Here is a 14,347-nt window from a genome sequence, read left to right as displayed (position 1 = left end):
GTCCACGCCGGCCCCGGATTCTCTCTCACGCAGCACTAATGACATTACATTGTCAGGCGCTGTCCCAGGCGTGCCCGTCTCCCTGTGCCTTGTCCAGAAATAGCACTTGTAGTTAATTATAGTCCACTCTTCAGGCTGTGACCTCTCTGTGCCCGGTCACCTTGGCCCCCCTCCCCAGCACCTGGCGCCATGTCTGCTGAGCTCAAAGGAGGGAGCATCCGTCTGGGAATAGACGCTGGTCCTCAGGCCCATCTCTGTCACATCCTCGTTCACTTGTCCCCACGCTCCGCCCCCTGGAGAACGAGGCAGTGCCGAGTGACAGCCGGCCCAGGAACACCTCCCCTTCTCCATTCTCCCCGACCACGGGGACCACAGGGACCTGGGGCAGGAGACCAAGGTGAGGCCGGGCCAGATGCCTCAGCAACCTCTCCCTGACAACAGCCCAGCCTGCGACACGCGGGGTCTGGGTTAATAAGCAGCCCAAGGTCGGCTGTCAACAGGGTGCGCCTCCTGGCAGGTGCACCGCCCAGAGCAGGGCCCACTTCGTCCACCATCTGCCCTCAGACCTCAGGGCGATGGGAGGAGGAGCTGCGACCCCCACTGCTGGGGAGGAGCAGCATGGGAACGGCGGTCTGGGCGTGGTCTGTGCAGGTCCTGCTCTGTTCCATGAGCCTTCTTAGGTCTCAGAAGCCTGGATGACAGAAACCCCATGTTCTCTGTTTCCCACAGGTGCTGATAAGGACATGACGGTAAGAGAGGAATCGTCACGGGACCGAGGAACAGGAAATCAGATTTATTGAGCACCTGTGTGGGCCAGCGTGTCACATGCACACGCACACACACACACACACCCCCAGGCTGGTTCAGGGGTGCGGGGGAGGCACCCATCCCAGCTCCGGCAGCACCTGCACACCTGCATCCTCAGGAGCGCCCGGAGCGGCCGCTGCCGCCTTTACAGTGCAGGTGAGTGAGGTCAGTAAGGCGCTCGCACGGACAGGTCCTTCCGTGGCTGAGACGCCAAATCCGCATCGAAGGGCAGGGCCTGCTCCCCCCACACCGGCCTCCCCATCCCAGTCCAGACAGGATCCCGCGGCACTTCCGTGCAGATGCCTGGAACGGATCCCGCTCTCTGCACCCCCAGCGGGAGGCAGAGCATTCACGGGTCTGCAAACTCGTTCCTCCCGCTTCACTGTCCCTCCTGGGAAGGTTCCCGGCGCCTCCGGCTCGGCCGGGAGAGAAGCACCAATTCATTCCTCAGTTCCCTTCGGGGCGAACAGGTTAGTTGGCCAGAGGCTGGTCGGTTTCAGCACCAGGAGTTCCTTCATGGGCAGCATCCAGTCGACGGGCTGTCGGGACTCCGACTCAATCCGCTGACCCCAAAAGAAGTTTCCACTTCAGAGGAGAGAGAGCAAAACTCGCAAAGCATGAACAAATGCAATAATAATAATTAATAAAAATAATAATCTGACTGACCGCCAGCATCTGTTGGTTTTAATAACACCGAGGTCTCTCGAGAAAATAAAACAAATGATAAAAGAAGAAAAGCAGGTGGCCAAAATGTTTCAAGATCTCTGACGTCCTCGGGCTCTGAGTTCAAGTTTCAGAAATCCACCGCAGTCCCCGGGCCTTCTGGAATCTTCTAGGGGCCCTTCACATTCCCCGGGCGGGCGGCGAGGCTGGCGAAGTAGGCGCACTGGGAGGGGTCGCACTGGCCGGGGGGGCCAGGCGGGCCCGGAGGGCCGGGGTGTCCAGCGGGTCCAGTCTCCCCCTGAGGGCCGGGGCCCCCAGGAAGCCCGTCTTTGGCGTAGCCGGGCACCCCAGGTTGACCTGTCCAAGGAGCAAAACAAACAGAAGGGGGTCAGGTTTCTCCAGAGCAAAGGAGCCCTTTCTCGGTGCCTCCACTGGGACGAGCCGCCCTGGAGACACCCTCAGAGAGCAGCCGGGTCTGGGCACGGCACGGTGCCCCGAGAGACCGGGACGGGCTCCGTGGACACCAGGGCGCAGGGGCACCTGGCTGTGCAGGGGAAGCGCTGCCTGGACTGTTGGCCAGGACAGCGATCAGTGCCACCGGAGAGGAGCAGACAGAGGCAGGGGACGGCCGGGGACGGAACCTGTGCTCCATAGGGGGCGGATGGGAAACCCGGCCTTCTGTGTTCCCACAGGCTCCTGGGAGGAGCTTCTGACTGCGAGTGGGACGCCCAGTCCTGTCACTAACCATCATCCGATTCACCTGTCCCTAGAGACACCTGGTGACATCCCATTCTCCATACCCAGCTTGTCCCAGACAGTCTGCAGTCTCTAAGCTTTATCACGTGTGCACCTGCAGACGGGGACCACATCCGCCTATTGTGCAAATCATGGGCAAAGACCACGTAAACAGAATGTAAGCAACTGACAGACCAGAATGACCCAGAAAATATGACCCATGGACACGCTTCCCTGCTTCCACTTATTAAGCACCATGACACAATATATAATCAACCTATCTCCCTTTTTGCTTTGGCAACTGGGAAGCTCGGTGCTAAGGGCTAGAGTTAACCTTCGCAATGAGATTCCTTCTTAAGTCTTAATAATCATGTTAGGAAATCTGAGTCCCCCATAAACGAAATAAAAAGTAGATTCTTGCCTTAAAAAGACCTTCAGACATTTTGGGAACACTAAAATTCATGAGGGCTTTGGTGGTCACTATATCACCTACAGCCCTGCCCTAGACCAGGTCCTGAGACCAGCAGCTTACTCGTTCCTTCGGCTCAGAACCCCTGAAGTCCAGTCTTACCCCAACCTCATCTGTACGGTCAACTCCCCCTTCTTTACTTGGAATCGCCTTATTTAAAAATATTATTAACATTCAAGCTACTGAGAAGCAGGCAAGAAGTCAGAAATAAGTATTTACAATGCATTTGTAGGCATCTTCTCTAAGGAGAATAGCGATTGTGGCCACTGGAGGGCATTTGGAAAATCAAGAAGATATATATACATATATATACACACTAAAATTAAAATGACCTCTAGCTTAATATTCAGAAGTGACCTCAGGCCATCGTGTGAACTAGAAGTAAACCTAGAAACCTCAGTGGCACGGAGCTCGATAACCACGCAGTGAGTGTCACTCCTTCCACTTCCTGCTTCCATCTCGCACCGTGGAACTGCTGCGTTCCCACAGAGCCCGGGGTGGGGAGATGCACTTGCCTGGTCCCCAAACAGGCCAGCCTGGGACAAGCCAGCCCTACTGGCCACCCTGCCGCCTGGCCAGCACCCCCCAGATATGCTGAGACATAAGGATGGGGCGCAGAGGGAAAGAATCAGGGCTCCACGTTCAAGGGTATGTAGGAAAGGCTGCTTAACCAACTGAACTTGAGTTTTTATGCAAGTTTCTCAGCCCATGTAAGAAGCCAGCGCACCCTGGGGATGGCTGAAAGGGGCTGCAGCTCCCAGCACGGCCCAGGCTTCTTTCACCCCAAATCAAGGGCCCAGGGATGTCTCACCGTTGTCCTAGCAAGTCCAGAAGCGGCATTTCAGATGGGACAGAAAATCCGTGTCCGGTGACCTTGTAGTTAAAGGTCACCCTTTCTCCCCAGCCTTCCCCGAAGGGACCCACCACCGTGGACGCTGTCCCCACCAGAGACCCCAGACGCCTAGCCCACCTGGGATTCCGGGGGGGCCCATCTCGCCTCGGAGGCCGACACCTGGCGTTCCTGGGTCACCTTTGGCTCCTCGCTCACCTGTGAGGGGAACACACACCTTCAGACGCAGAGACGGACCCATGGTGAGGGCAGAGACAGGGTCCCCCGTGTAGGAGGGGAGTCCTCAGGGGCCTGCGGCCTCCACTCCAACCACCCACAGCTGGGCCCTAATTCCTGTTCACACACTCCCCACACTCACCTTCACGTGCACGCATTTGGAAATACGCACAGGTGCACACAACTGACACTCGCTCCTAAATGCATGCTCAGGTCACACATTTGCACCGTGAACCCCACACATAACTACCTGTCACATGCCCACACAGGCACCTGCACACGCCAGCAAACAGGTACATACTCATACACACACGGAGACTCACGCAAACGCAGGCAACCACATGCACACACTCACACACACTCGCCGCAGACACGTGTCGGTGCATCCACTCACGCAGGCTTCACGTCACGTCCTCAATGCATTGGCCAGAACTCTGAGAGGGAGCAAGCCCAGCATCCCCGGGCCTGTGGCACGTGCACAAGGCAGAGCTCTCCTCCCGAGAAGCGGGGACGTGGCTGGTGGGGAGCGGCACGGAGAGCACGCTGGTCCGAAGCAGCGTGCGGTCCAGGCGTGGGACACCGAGAATCCACGGGAACAGTCCTCATGACACATGGGCTGCGCCCCTGCCTCGCTGAAGGGCACATCCTCCGTGGCCTCCCTCGGCCCCGCAGAGCCCACGTTTGTGGCACCAAGGAAAGCACCACAGAGGGCCAGGGAGGCCGGGCCCAGCCCCGCGGCACCGAGCCGCGTCTGAGTTAGCACTGTACAGACTGAGTACGCGGCCCCTCCGCTCCTTCCCATTCGTCACCTTTTATGTCGTTTCTACAGTATCTCCGCTTGGCGACGGTTCTCTTTTGTAATCCCGTGGAAAGTGTGCTGGTCTGTGGGGCGTGAGACCAGTCTTCCCTGTTGGAACGGCTACATTTGCTCAGTCTTCCTCCCGGTCTGATGTTTTTCTACGTTTTATGTTTTCTTATGGACACTTATCTCATGCATTTTGTTTTATGAAAAGAGATGGGATTTGGACACAAATGTAATAGAAAGCCTTTTCCGGAGGAGAAACATTACAGGGAACGAATGAATGAATGAACGAACGAATGAATGAAGGACTAGAAGGAAACAGGCCATGGGAAGGGAAGAGGCAGGAGCATCCATTGCCCGAAGCCCAAGTCACGAAGTGGCAGCTGAAATCACGCCACACACGGTGTCCCCACTCCATTATTCTTCCCAGGGGGAGGAGCTACTTATCAGGTTGGGAGTTTGGTTTCGGTCCTTCCTCTCGCTCTCCCACGTCTGTCCGCCTGCAGGGCTGTCTGTCAACCTGCAGGGCTGTCTGCCTGCCTGCAGGGCTGTCTGTCTGAGGGCAGGGCTGGCTGTCCGCCTGCAGGGCTGTCTGCCTCCCTGCAGGGCTGTCTGTCCGCCCGCAGGGCTGTCTGTCCGCCCGCAGGGCTGTCTGTCTGCCTGCAGGGCTGTCTGAGGGCAGGGCTGTCCATCTGCCCACAGGGCTGTCCGTCCGCCCACAGGGCTGTCCGTCCGCCCGCAGGGCTGTCTGTCTGCCTGCAGAGCGAGTGCCTTCTCGCTGGTTGCCCCGTGGGCTAAGCTGCAGGTGAGACCTGCTGCCCAGAGCGCCCGGGTCCAGGGAAGGCCTGGGGCGTGAGAGCTGGCGGTTCTGCCACCATTTTTAGCTGCAGCTCCAGCCAGAGGTTTGGTGCCCATCTGCCTGGAGGTCCCATCTCTCGTCCTCAGTCAGTTCTACTCTCAGAGGGGCAGGAGGGAGTTTTGTTGCCCCCCGACACCAGAGCGGTGGAGATGCAGAGAGGACAAGGGAGGGGAAGGCAATGGATTCAGTCCTCCTGGCAGAAGCAGAATTTTGCAAAACTGTCAACTCTGCACACCGTTTATCCTTATGGACAAAGTACACGATGCCAACACGCTGGCTAGCACGCCGCAATGGGGACGGACTAAATCACGCCTCAGTGGTGCAGGCGCCTCACCGAGGTCCTTCTCTGCCCGTGGACACTGCGAAGCACATCCCCCCCAGTCCTCACTCACCTTTGGGACCAATGGGTCCGGACGGTCCTTCCAGACCCCCCTGCCCGGGCCGTCCCGGGTCCCCCATGGGGCCTGCTCGGCCGGGAAGCCCATCTTTTCCGGGGGGCCCCGGTGGCCCAGGTCTGCCTTGAGACGTCTTCACATGCGCCGGGGGCATCTGGGCCACGAGGTAGGCGAGCTTGGCTGCGGAGTGGGAAAAACAGGTTTCGTGAGGGAGGGATGAAGGACAGAGGAGAGCACGGTGACCCGCTGCAAGGCTCGGGGACTGAGTGCACAGAGAAGGAATGATCACGGCAGAGCTGGCTCTGCAGGTGGTGAGCTGCCCGTACGAGAGGCAATCAAGCAGGGGCAAGTCGGGCCTCGCTAGAGGGAGCTCTGGAGAGGGGTCCGTGTCAGGTGAGGCTGGCTAGAGCCTGCCAGGCGCCCTCAGCCTGGATTTCTATGGGAGCCGCTCTCAGCCGCCTTTTCCACATGAGGCTGCAAAGTGCTGAAGGAGAAGCGACAGGATGCTCCCGGGCTGTCAGAGCCCCTGCCGCATCTGCGCAGGAGAAAGGCAGGACTTACTCTCCAGCTGCTTCCCGACTTCTTCCTGGATGAGCCGCCGCAGGGTGTCCAGGGAGGGAGGCTCGCCCTGGGAGGGAGGGAGGCAGGTTATCTACCTCCCCAGGAACTCCTGCTCGGAGACCCCGGCAGGAACCACACGTTCCGCGTCTGCCGGCCGGTCGTTTCCACGTCTGGACTCCCCTACCCTCTCCTCATCGCACAAGCAGAGCGTCCTGTTTTACATGTGACCTGGACTCAGCTTGCTGGGCCCTTTCGCTGGCCCGCCTGCTCCTTCCTGCACAGACCCGGGGGGCTGGCCCCGGATCTCCCCTGGGGAGGTCCTGCCCGCCCCCAGGACCGGCCGCAGCCCCGCCCACCTGCATGGACTCGTGTGGCATGTCCTCTGGCTCTGACCCTCCACCCGTCACCCCGGCCCTGCACAGGTGACCGCACAGTCTTGGAGTGGGGTTCTCAGAGGAGCAGAGTGCAGCCCAGGCCCACGCAGGGACACGGAACACTGACGAATCTCCGAGAACAGTCCTCATGCCACATGGGGCTGCGCCCTTGCCCCGCTGAAGGTCACACCCTCCCTGGCCCCCCTCGGCCCCGAGGGGCCCATGTTTGCGGCACCAGCAGCATCCTTACCCTCAGGCCCGGGAATCCTGGCTGGCCCGGAGGCCCTGGGGGCCCGGCCGGCCCGTTCTCCCCGGGCGGGCCTTGGGGGCCCATCAGGCCCGTGTGGCCTTTGTGGCCGGGGATGCCCGGGTCCCCAGGCTGGCCCTTCCCACCAGGAGCTCCTTTGTCACCCTTGATGCCGGGATCTCCCTAGAGGGGGAAAGAGGGTCAGCAAGCAAAGGACTGGAGGTGCCTTGGGGCAGGGGACCCCAATCCTCTGCTTCCCAGAGAGGAGGCCTCTGTCCTGGTCCAGGTGAGGACATGGAGCCCAGGGGACACGGCCACCCGTTACGGTCATGCAGGTGGTCTGCAGGACGAGAACTCTGATTCCAAACCCCAGCCCAGGGCTCTCTCCGTCTGCCGCCTCTAAGACCGACTGCCCAGCTGCCGGCCCACTTCCGGCCCCGGTGTCCTCCGTCAGCTGCAGGGACAGCGGCACCACGGACAGATGTGCCTCACACGTAGGTCACACGTAGGTAACCTCCCTTCCCTCCTCCCAGCTCTCATGGGACCACCGAGCATCATACTGCCTGGACCCTGTTCTCCCCACTGTGGACCCAGAGTCCGAGGTCCTGGATCAGTAATTGGAAACCATGGCAACCAGGGGGCGGTCCAGTCCTCTACCCCGTGTGCTACTGTGCAGCTGACCAGCAGGACTCAGTGATCGAGGGTCTGAAAACATGGTGGTCACATGACCGGCCCTGAGGTCAGCAGGCCCCACTAAGGGGGGAAAGACCAGAAGCAGGTGACCACTGGAACGGGGGCCTGGCATGGACGTGCCCTGAGCCGCGTTGCCGGCGGATACGTTCCCAGGAAGAACCAAAGAAACAGCACAGCGGACGAGTCGGGCTATTCCGGGCGATAAGCAGGGGAACACGCAGGCGTATCGCACACCCACCCGCAGTCCTCTGCATGGACGGACGGCGGGGACGGACCCTGGGAGGGGACGGGGACCGAGGCCCTGGGGGAGGGACCTGCTTTCACTGCATCGCTTTTTGCAACTTGCACTGTCTATGTGTCTGACTTCACCAACGATGAAAGAGCCGCGAATTAGACATGAACTTCGCCAGACCCGAGGCGGTCACTCCATGTCTCGGGTGCGATCACGTCGCGGGGGCCGTCCTCTCGGGATCGTAGCCCAGGGCCCGGGGCACCTGGTGCTGAGGCACCTCCCCTTGGGGCCCAGTGTTTCCTACCCACCCGGCCCAGCACCCTCTGCGGCAGAGGCCTGTCCCGCTCCCGGCTCCCGGAGCGCAGGGCGAGTGCCTGCCACTCCCTGGCAGAGCTCCACCGAACCACTTAACGTGGCGGCCACGCTCGGCGTAGTGATTGGGCCTAGAGAAGATTCACAACTGGGGGATGAGTGTCCTGGCTCCCAACCAAGCCTCCAGCCATTCCCGCAGCAAGAGCTCCCGGGGCACCCGCAGGACACCGGGCCGGGGGGAGGGGGAACCCCTCAGTACCGCCTCATCCGCAGCCCTTTCCTGGCTCAGCCTCAGAACCAAGAGCCACAGGACAGAGGGAGGGACGCCAGAGGCGCAGGGCTTCTCCTTGCCACCCGACTCGGAAGAAAACCAAGATGAACGCTTTGCAGGACGAGGGAAGGCACGCCCGGGGTGGGGGCGGCGACACCGTGTGGGGCGACAGGGTGACAGGCGGCCAAGCGGAGGCTCCTGGGCACACACGGTGTTTAATCCACCGAAGGCAGGGGCGCTGTCACCCTGTGAGGGTGCCCCTCCCCCACTGGTGTTGCTAAAAGAATAAATGACTTCCCTCTGTGCTTCTTTTTGGAGAAACGAAATGTAAGGGAGGCTTTCTGAGCATAACGCCAAGCAATTCATTATGGAAACACCTGTTCCCTGTCACCCCGGGTGACAAGCCTGGCTCTGGGCGCCCAGCACGGTGCACACAAGTGTGCCCAGGGAGGGGGAGCTGTCCCGGTCTCTCACGTTCTTGGCATTTGTAATTGCAATGACGTCACTGCTTCAAATAACAACCAAAAAAGGGGGACCATCCGGCCAGCATGGCTCAGTGGTTGGGCATCGACCTATGAGCCAGGAGGTCACAGTTCGATTCCTGGTCAGGGCACGTGCCCGGGTTGTGGGCTCGATCTCCAGTGTGGGGCATGCAGGGGGCAGCCGATCCATGCTTCGCTCTCATCATTGATGTTTCTCTCTCTCTCTCTCCCTTCCTCTCTGAAATCAATAAAAAATTATTAAAAAGGGGGAGGGGGTGCATGGGGACCAACAGCACTGACTACAACAAGGTGGTGGACAGGACCCGCCTCCGAGAACTGCGGACGGAGGAGTCAGCTCTCCAGGCGGCTGTGCAGGCAGCGTGGGGACAGGGTCCCGGCCCCTGAAGCGTCCCCTGCAGGTGGCACGCTCCCACTCACCCTCTCTCCTCTGGGTCCTGCTGCTCCGGGCTTCCCGGGGGCGCCCTGCAATGAACCCAGGACAGACGGTCACTCACCGGCGGCCCCTCTGCGCGGGCACCTCCACCCTTGGTGCTTCTACCCGACCCCTGTGCTGAGGACAAGGGTCTCGACTCCTTGCTCCGAGAGCCACCCTCTTCATGTGGACCCTGCAGGCCTGGTCCCCTCCTCCCCTGGCCTCCTCCCGCCAAGGCCCACCCTGGCCCGTGGCACCCGCTCACGCTCGGCGCCCTTCCCCGTCCTCCTCCCCTTTCCGGGGATGGACTGTCCTCTTCAGGATCGTAGTCCCCCTCCCCCTCCACGCCCTTCCCACGCAGTGGTGACGTCTATGACTCCGATGCAGGAGCGTGCGGCCCTGCTGTCCAGTGGCCGCGGCCAGCCACCTCCCCTCCACCACTGGCACACTTCCTGTCCGCTATGGACGCATGTTCGTGTCCCAATTCATATGGACCCAGGAGGTGGGGGGTGTCTTTGGGGTGATTAGGTTTGGATGAGGTCATGAGGGAGGGCCCCCATAATAGGGTGCGGGGGAGTGGGCCTGGGGACTCAGTGGCCGGCTAGCGCAACGAGGGAGGAAGGAAACCAGTTGGCCAGAACCTTGACCTTGGACCTCCCTGGTCCCCAGAGCTTTGAGAAATACACGTCTGTTGTCTCGGCCACCAAGTCTCTGTCAATGTCATAGCAACCAAAATCAATTTTACAGGACCCCATGCCTCTATCTGGAGGTGGGAATGGGGGGCACAGTGTGGCCGGGCAGCAGGGGACAGGGCTCCCGCTGGAAAGGGGGGTGGTCAGGTTGGGGAGACCTGGGCTGCCTGCTCAGAGCCTAGACTTCGGCCAAGAGGCGCAGGGAGCCAGGGAGGGCTGCTGTGATGGCTGCCACGGGCCGGGGAGCTTGCAAGGTCTTCTCTCCCGTCACCAGTGAGCGGCAGGCAACAGGGATCGATGGGTGAATGAGCGATCCGCCCGCTGAACTGGAGCATGGCCGGGGAGGGGCACCCGCTGCCTGGGTACAGAGCCCTCCGACCCGGCTCCTCCGGTTTAGAAAGTGACCCGAAGGCGCAGAGGGGAGCAGTCTTCCTCATTCCAAAGGCGGGGTCCCTGCCCGGCCGTGTGGCTCAGTGGTTGGGCATCGACCTAGGAACCAGAAGGTCATGGTTCCATTCCCGGTCAGGGCACATGTTTGGGTGGCGGGCTCCATCCCAGTGTGGGGCGTGCAGGGGGCGGCCCATCAGTGATTCTCTCTCATCATTGATGTTTCTATTTCTCTCTCCCTCTCCCTTCCCCTCTGAAATCAATAAAAACATATTATTTTTTTAAAAAGATGGTACCCGGGACCGGCTATGGACTTGGTGGGGCTCTTGCCAATTTAAACTCTGGACCCCCGTTCAGTGAGCAAGTGTGGAGCTCGGCCAGGCCCAGGGCCCGGGGGACTCCCTGTGTCACCCCCGTGGAGCTGGCCCGCATCTGCATAGGAAAGGGTCACCCAGGGAGGGCGGGAGGGGCGATACTTGCCTCCTTGCCTGGGGCTCCCTTCTCGCCGGGCTCCCCCTGTGAGACAGAACACGACATGGTTAGCTCAGCGGCTGCACATCACAGGTCACGGACTGTCCTCAAAACACAATCCACCCAATCCCGTTCCAGCCAAGACCTCGCCGGACCAGCCGGGCAGGGGCCTCGGGCAGGGCTGTGGGCCGGCCTGCGCGGGAGACGGGGAGACCTTCAGGCGGGAGGAGGAGGCCGCACCGGGCCTCACGATTAGGGCGCAGGGAGGTGAGGCCCCCCCACAGGTGTGACCCAGTGCATGAGGCACCCTGGACCGCACACCAGGTCGCTGTAACCCTCAGGCGGACCTGAGGACACGGGGGTGAAGGACACGTGGACTGTACCCCGAGAGGCAGGCATTTGGCCCTCTCAGGGTGCTCTGCTTACCGGAGGCCCGCGGGGACCCAGGAAGCCAGGGAGCCCGGGGCTGCCGTTTTCTCCTTTGCTGCCCTTCTGGCCCTGCGGAGGGAGAGCCGGATTAGCTCTTCAAGGTCAAGTGCCAGCTGAGGCCCGTACCTCCGTCGCAGGCTAGATCGCTGGCCCCTGTCAGGGAGCGTGCAGGCAGCAACCAACCGACGTGTCTCTCTCACATCGATGTTTCTCCCTCTGTCTTTCCCCCTCCCTTCCAATCTCTCTTAAAAAATCAATGGAGAATGTATCCTGCGTGAGGATTAACCACAACAAAATACACAGGAGACGGGGCTGGGAGGAGATGCATGGACAAGCTGACATTTCTGAGCCTAGACTCCATCAAAGACCCATCTTCCCCACCATGTCCGCCCCCGGCAGACCTGACCCCGACCCCAGATCCTCTCTCCAGGGACCAGGACTTTGCTGGTGACTCGTCCCACCCTCTTCCTACTCCGTACCCTCCGGTCCTTGTCACCTCCCAGACCCACTCCTCACCAGCAGGACGCCCATCCCTGCTGCGCACTGGCCCTGCTGCCTGACCCCGGCTCTTCATCTTCTGAGCACAGCCAGCAGCGCTGGGCCATTTTATGACCCATTTACAGAAAAGTCTTTAATAGGTTTGCTCCTTGAATGCCTGTGGTTGTCCACAGGGAGCCAACTGCATAATTGCATCTATTTAATTTCTTTATTTTTTCCATCACCATTTATCCTCTCTATGTCCCCTCTCCCCTCCCCTCCCCCATGTATTTGAGACTGTAAAGGAGGCCTGCCTGCACCCTCTTGCCTCCGCCGCCTGCTTCTGCCCGCGAACCCCATGCTTTCCCATCGATGCTGCGAGGGACGGAGAGCAGACAACGTGCGACGTGAGCCACCCGCCCTTCCGGAGCCTGCCCGCCTCCGTCACGCGGTCCAGGGCGATACTCACTGGGTTTCCCGCGGGGCCGGGGTCCCCTGGAGTCCCGGGCGATCCACTCTTGCCCTGCAGGGAGAAGCAGAGGGAGACCGCTGCAGGGCACAGAGCCAGTGATGGGGCAGGGAGTCCGGGGGCGGGGACCTGCCTTCTCACCAGGAGCTGCTCCAGCAGCGCAGCCCCTGTCAATCGCTCCTGAGTCACAGGAGCTTCCAACAGGAGCTCGGAATATCAAGTTCATAATACTGTAGAATTAAATGCGTCCGGGCACGTGAAAAAGCCTACCCAGCAGCCAGTGCCCCCGGCCACGCAGTCACTCACCATGACCTTGTCCACCCGTGCATCCACACGTCCTTCACTCACAGCGTCTCAAGGACAAACGGTCCCACACAAAACTGCTCACATCCCAGCCACACTGTTCCCAGCGGCTCAGGAGGCACGTCTGCCAGCTGACCTCTCTGCACCGCCTCCCTCCCCCAAGAGCGCCCTTATTCCCATTTAACAGATGCGGATACTGAGGCTCGGAGGCGTGGCTCGTGCAGGGCCACTCCCTACGTGCCAGGCTCCAGTGCCCCACCCACCGCTCACCACAGGCGCACACTCCAACCAGCACAGAAATGCCAGGTCACCTGCCCAAAAGGGAAGTGAGCTTGGACCCAGGTGACCTGAGCCCACCACATGTACCCAACCTCATCAGGACCTGGCTGTCAGTAGGATCGCAAGTAGGGCCTCCTGGGCCTAAAAGTGCACGTGTCTGGCCAGCATGGCCCAGTGGTTGAGCACCGACCCATGAACCTATCAGGGCACACGCCCGGCTGTGGGCTCGATCCCCAGTGTGGGCCGTGCAGGAGGCAGCCGACCAATAATTTTCTCTCATCATTGATGGTTTTCTCTCTCTCTCTCTCCCTTCCTCCCTGAAATCAATAAAAATACATATTTTTAAAAAGTTGTCCCATAGCTGTCCTTATCTCTGTGGCACAGGTGGGTAAACTGAGGCATGGGGCCTGCGTGGTCACAGCCAGCCTGTGTGAGGGACCACCTCCCGCTCACCCCCTCCAGGGAGGGCTGCCGGGCACTCCTCCCTCCGCCCACCCACCACCCATCTGTGTGGCTCTAAAAATACGCGCTTCGCATCTCTCTGCCCCTCCTCCCTCCAGCCCTCGAGTTTGCGGGAGGGAGGCGCCAAGACATTTGCTCAGGGCACCCGCACAGCGGGTGTGCACAGGAGGGTGGCTCTCGGCGGCACCTGCCACCTGCTCCCTCGGGGCCGACAGGGCTGAGGCGCGGCTCCCTCCTGGGCTGAGACCCTGCTCAGGCCCCGCTCGTCCTCGGGGTCCCCTCAGTGTCCAGCCCCTCCCCACGGCTCTGAGCTTCAACCTCCCACCAGGACCCTCCTGCCAGTGGTGGTTCTGGGGAGGAAATCTCGCAAACTGTGGCCCAGGAAGGTGCTGAATTAAGCAGCAGCCTTGAGTCCAGACCCTGGCTCTGCCCCTGAGTCGCTGTGTGGTCTCAGGCAAGTTACCTGACCTCTCTGTGCCCCCCGTTCTCATCTGTGAATGGAGACAGGAATGGCACCTGCCTCCCAGGGTTTGGGGAGGACTCCGTGAGTGAGTTACGTAGATGCCCGGGCAGCCCTGGCACCAGGCTCTGCCGATATCGGACACAGGCAGCATCTGGTTCAAGGTGGTGAGAACCCGCTGGGGCTGGAGGAGCCGCCTCTGAGTCAGAGCAGCAGATGCTCCCGGCCGAGGCCGAGGTCGAGAGAAAAGCCTGGATCCTCGGGTGGAAGCTCGATGCCAGGGCAAAAGGGGCCAGGATGCCCCGGGGGGCCTGGGGGCTCCGGAGCCTGGCCTCCACCTGTTATCACAGCCCCTCCTCCCTGCCTGACCCGTGTTCTGTTCCCTCACCACCCCTGGGACATGGTAACATCACAGCTACACACGTGTGTGCCTGCTCCGTGTGCACACTGGTTAATATATGAAGGGTTTCGGCACCACAAGAACCATGTGTGTCCCTTGGGGTGACAGCACCCCCAC

General features: G+C 60.7%; 1 protein-coding gene across 1 annotated transcript in view; it reads right to left on the bottom strand.

Annotated features, from left to right (window-relative positions):
- Positions 1-792: 792 nt before the first annotated feature.
- Positions 793-14,347, bottom strand: part of COL22A1 (collagen type XXII alpha 1 chain) — a 109,969-nt gene continuing 96,414 nt past the window's right edge. The window contains exons 55-63 of the mRNA XM_036337554.1: positions 12,327-12,380; positions 11,378-11,449; positions 10,961-10,996; positions 9,407-9,451; positions 6,982-7,161; positions 6,358-6,424; positions 5,794-5,976; positions 3,645-3,722; positions 793-1,827 (exon numbers count right to left, since the gene is read on the bottom strand). Of these exons, the coding sequence (XP_036193447.1) occupies positions 1,640-1,827; positions 3,645-3,722; positions 5,794-5,976; positions 6,358-6,424; positions 6,982-7,161; positions 9,407-9,451; positions 10,961-10,996; positions 11,378-11,449; positions 12,327-12,380 (903 nt within the window). The 3' untranslated portion in view covers positions 793-1,639. The remainder of the gene's footprint in view (positions 1,828-3,644; positions 3,723-5,793; positions 5,977-6,357; positions 6,425-6,981; positions 7,162-9,406; positions 9,452-10,960; positions 10,997-11,377; positions 11,450-12,326; positions 12,381-14,347) is intronic.

Source organism: Myotis myotis, unplaced genomic scaffold, assembly GCF_014108235.1.
Source record: "Myotis myotis isolate mMyoMyo1 unplaced genomic scaffold, mMyoMyo1.p scaffold_m19_p_16, whole genome shotgun sequence".
Taxonomy (NCBI): domain Eukaryota; kingdom Metazoa; phylum Chordata; class Mammalia; order Chiroptera; family Vespertilionidae; genus Myotis; species Myotis myotis.
This window is presented reverse-complemented; position numbering and strand designations above follow the sequence as displayed.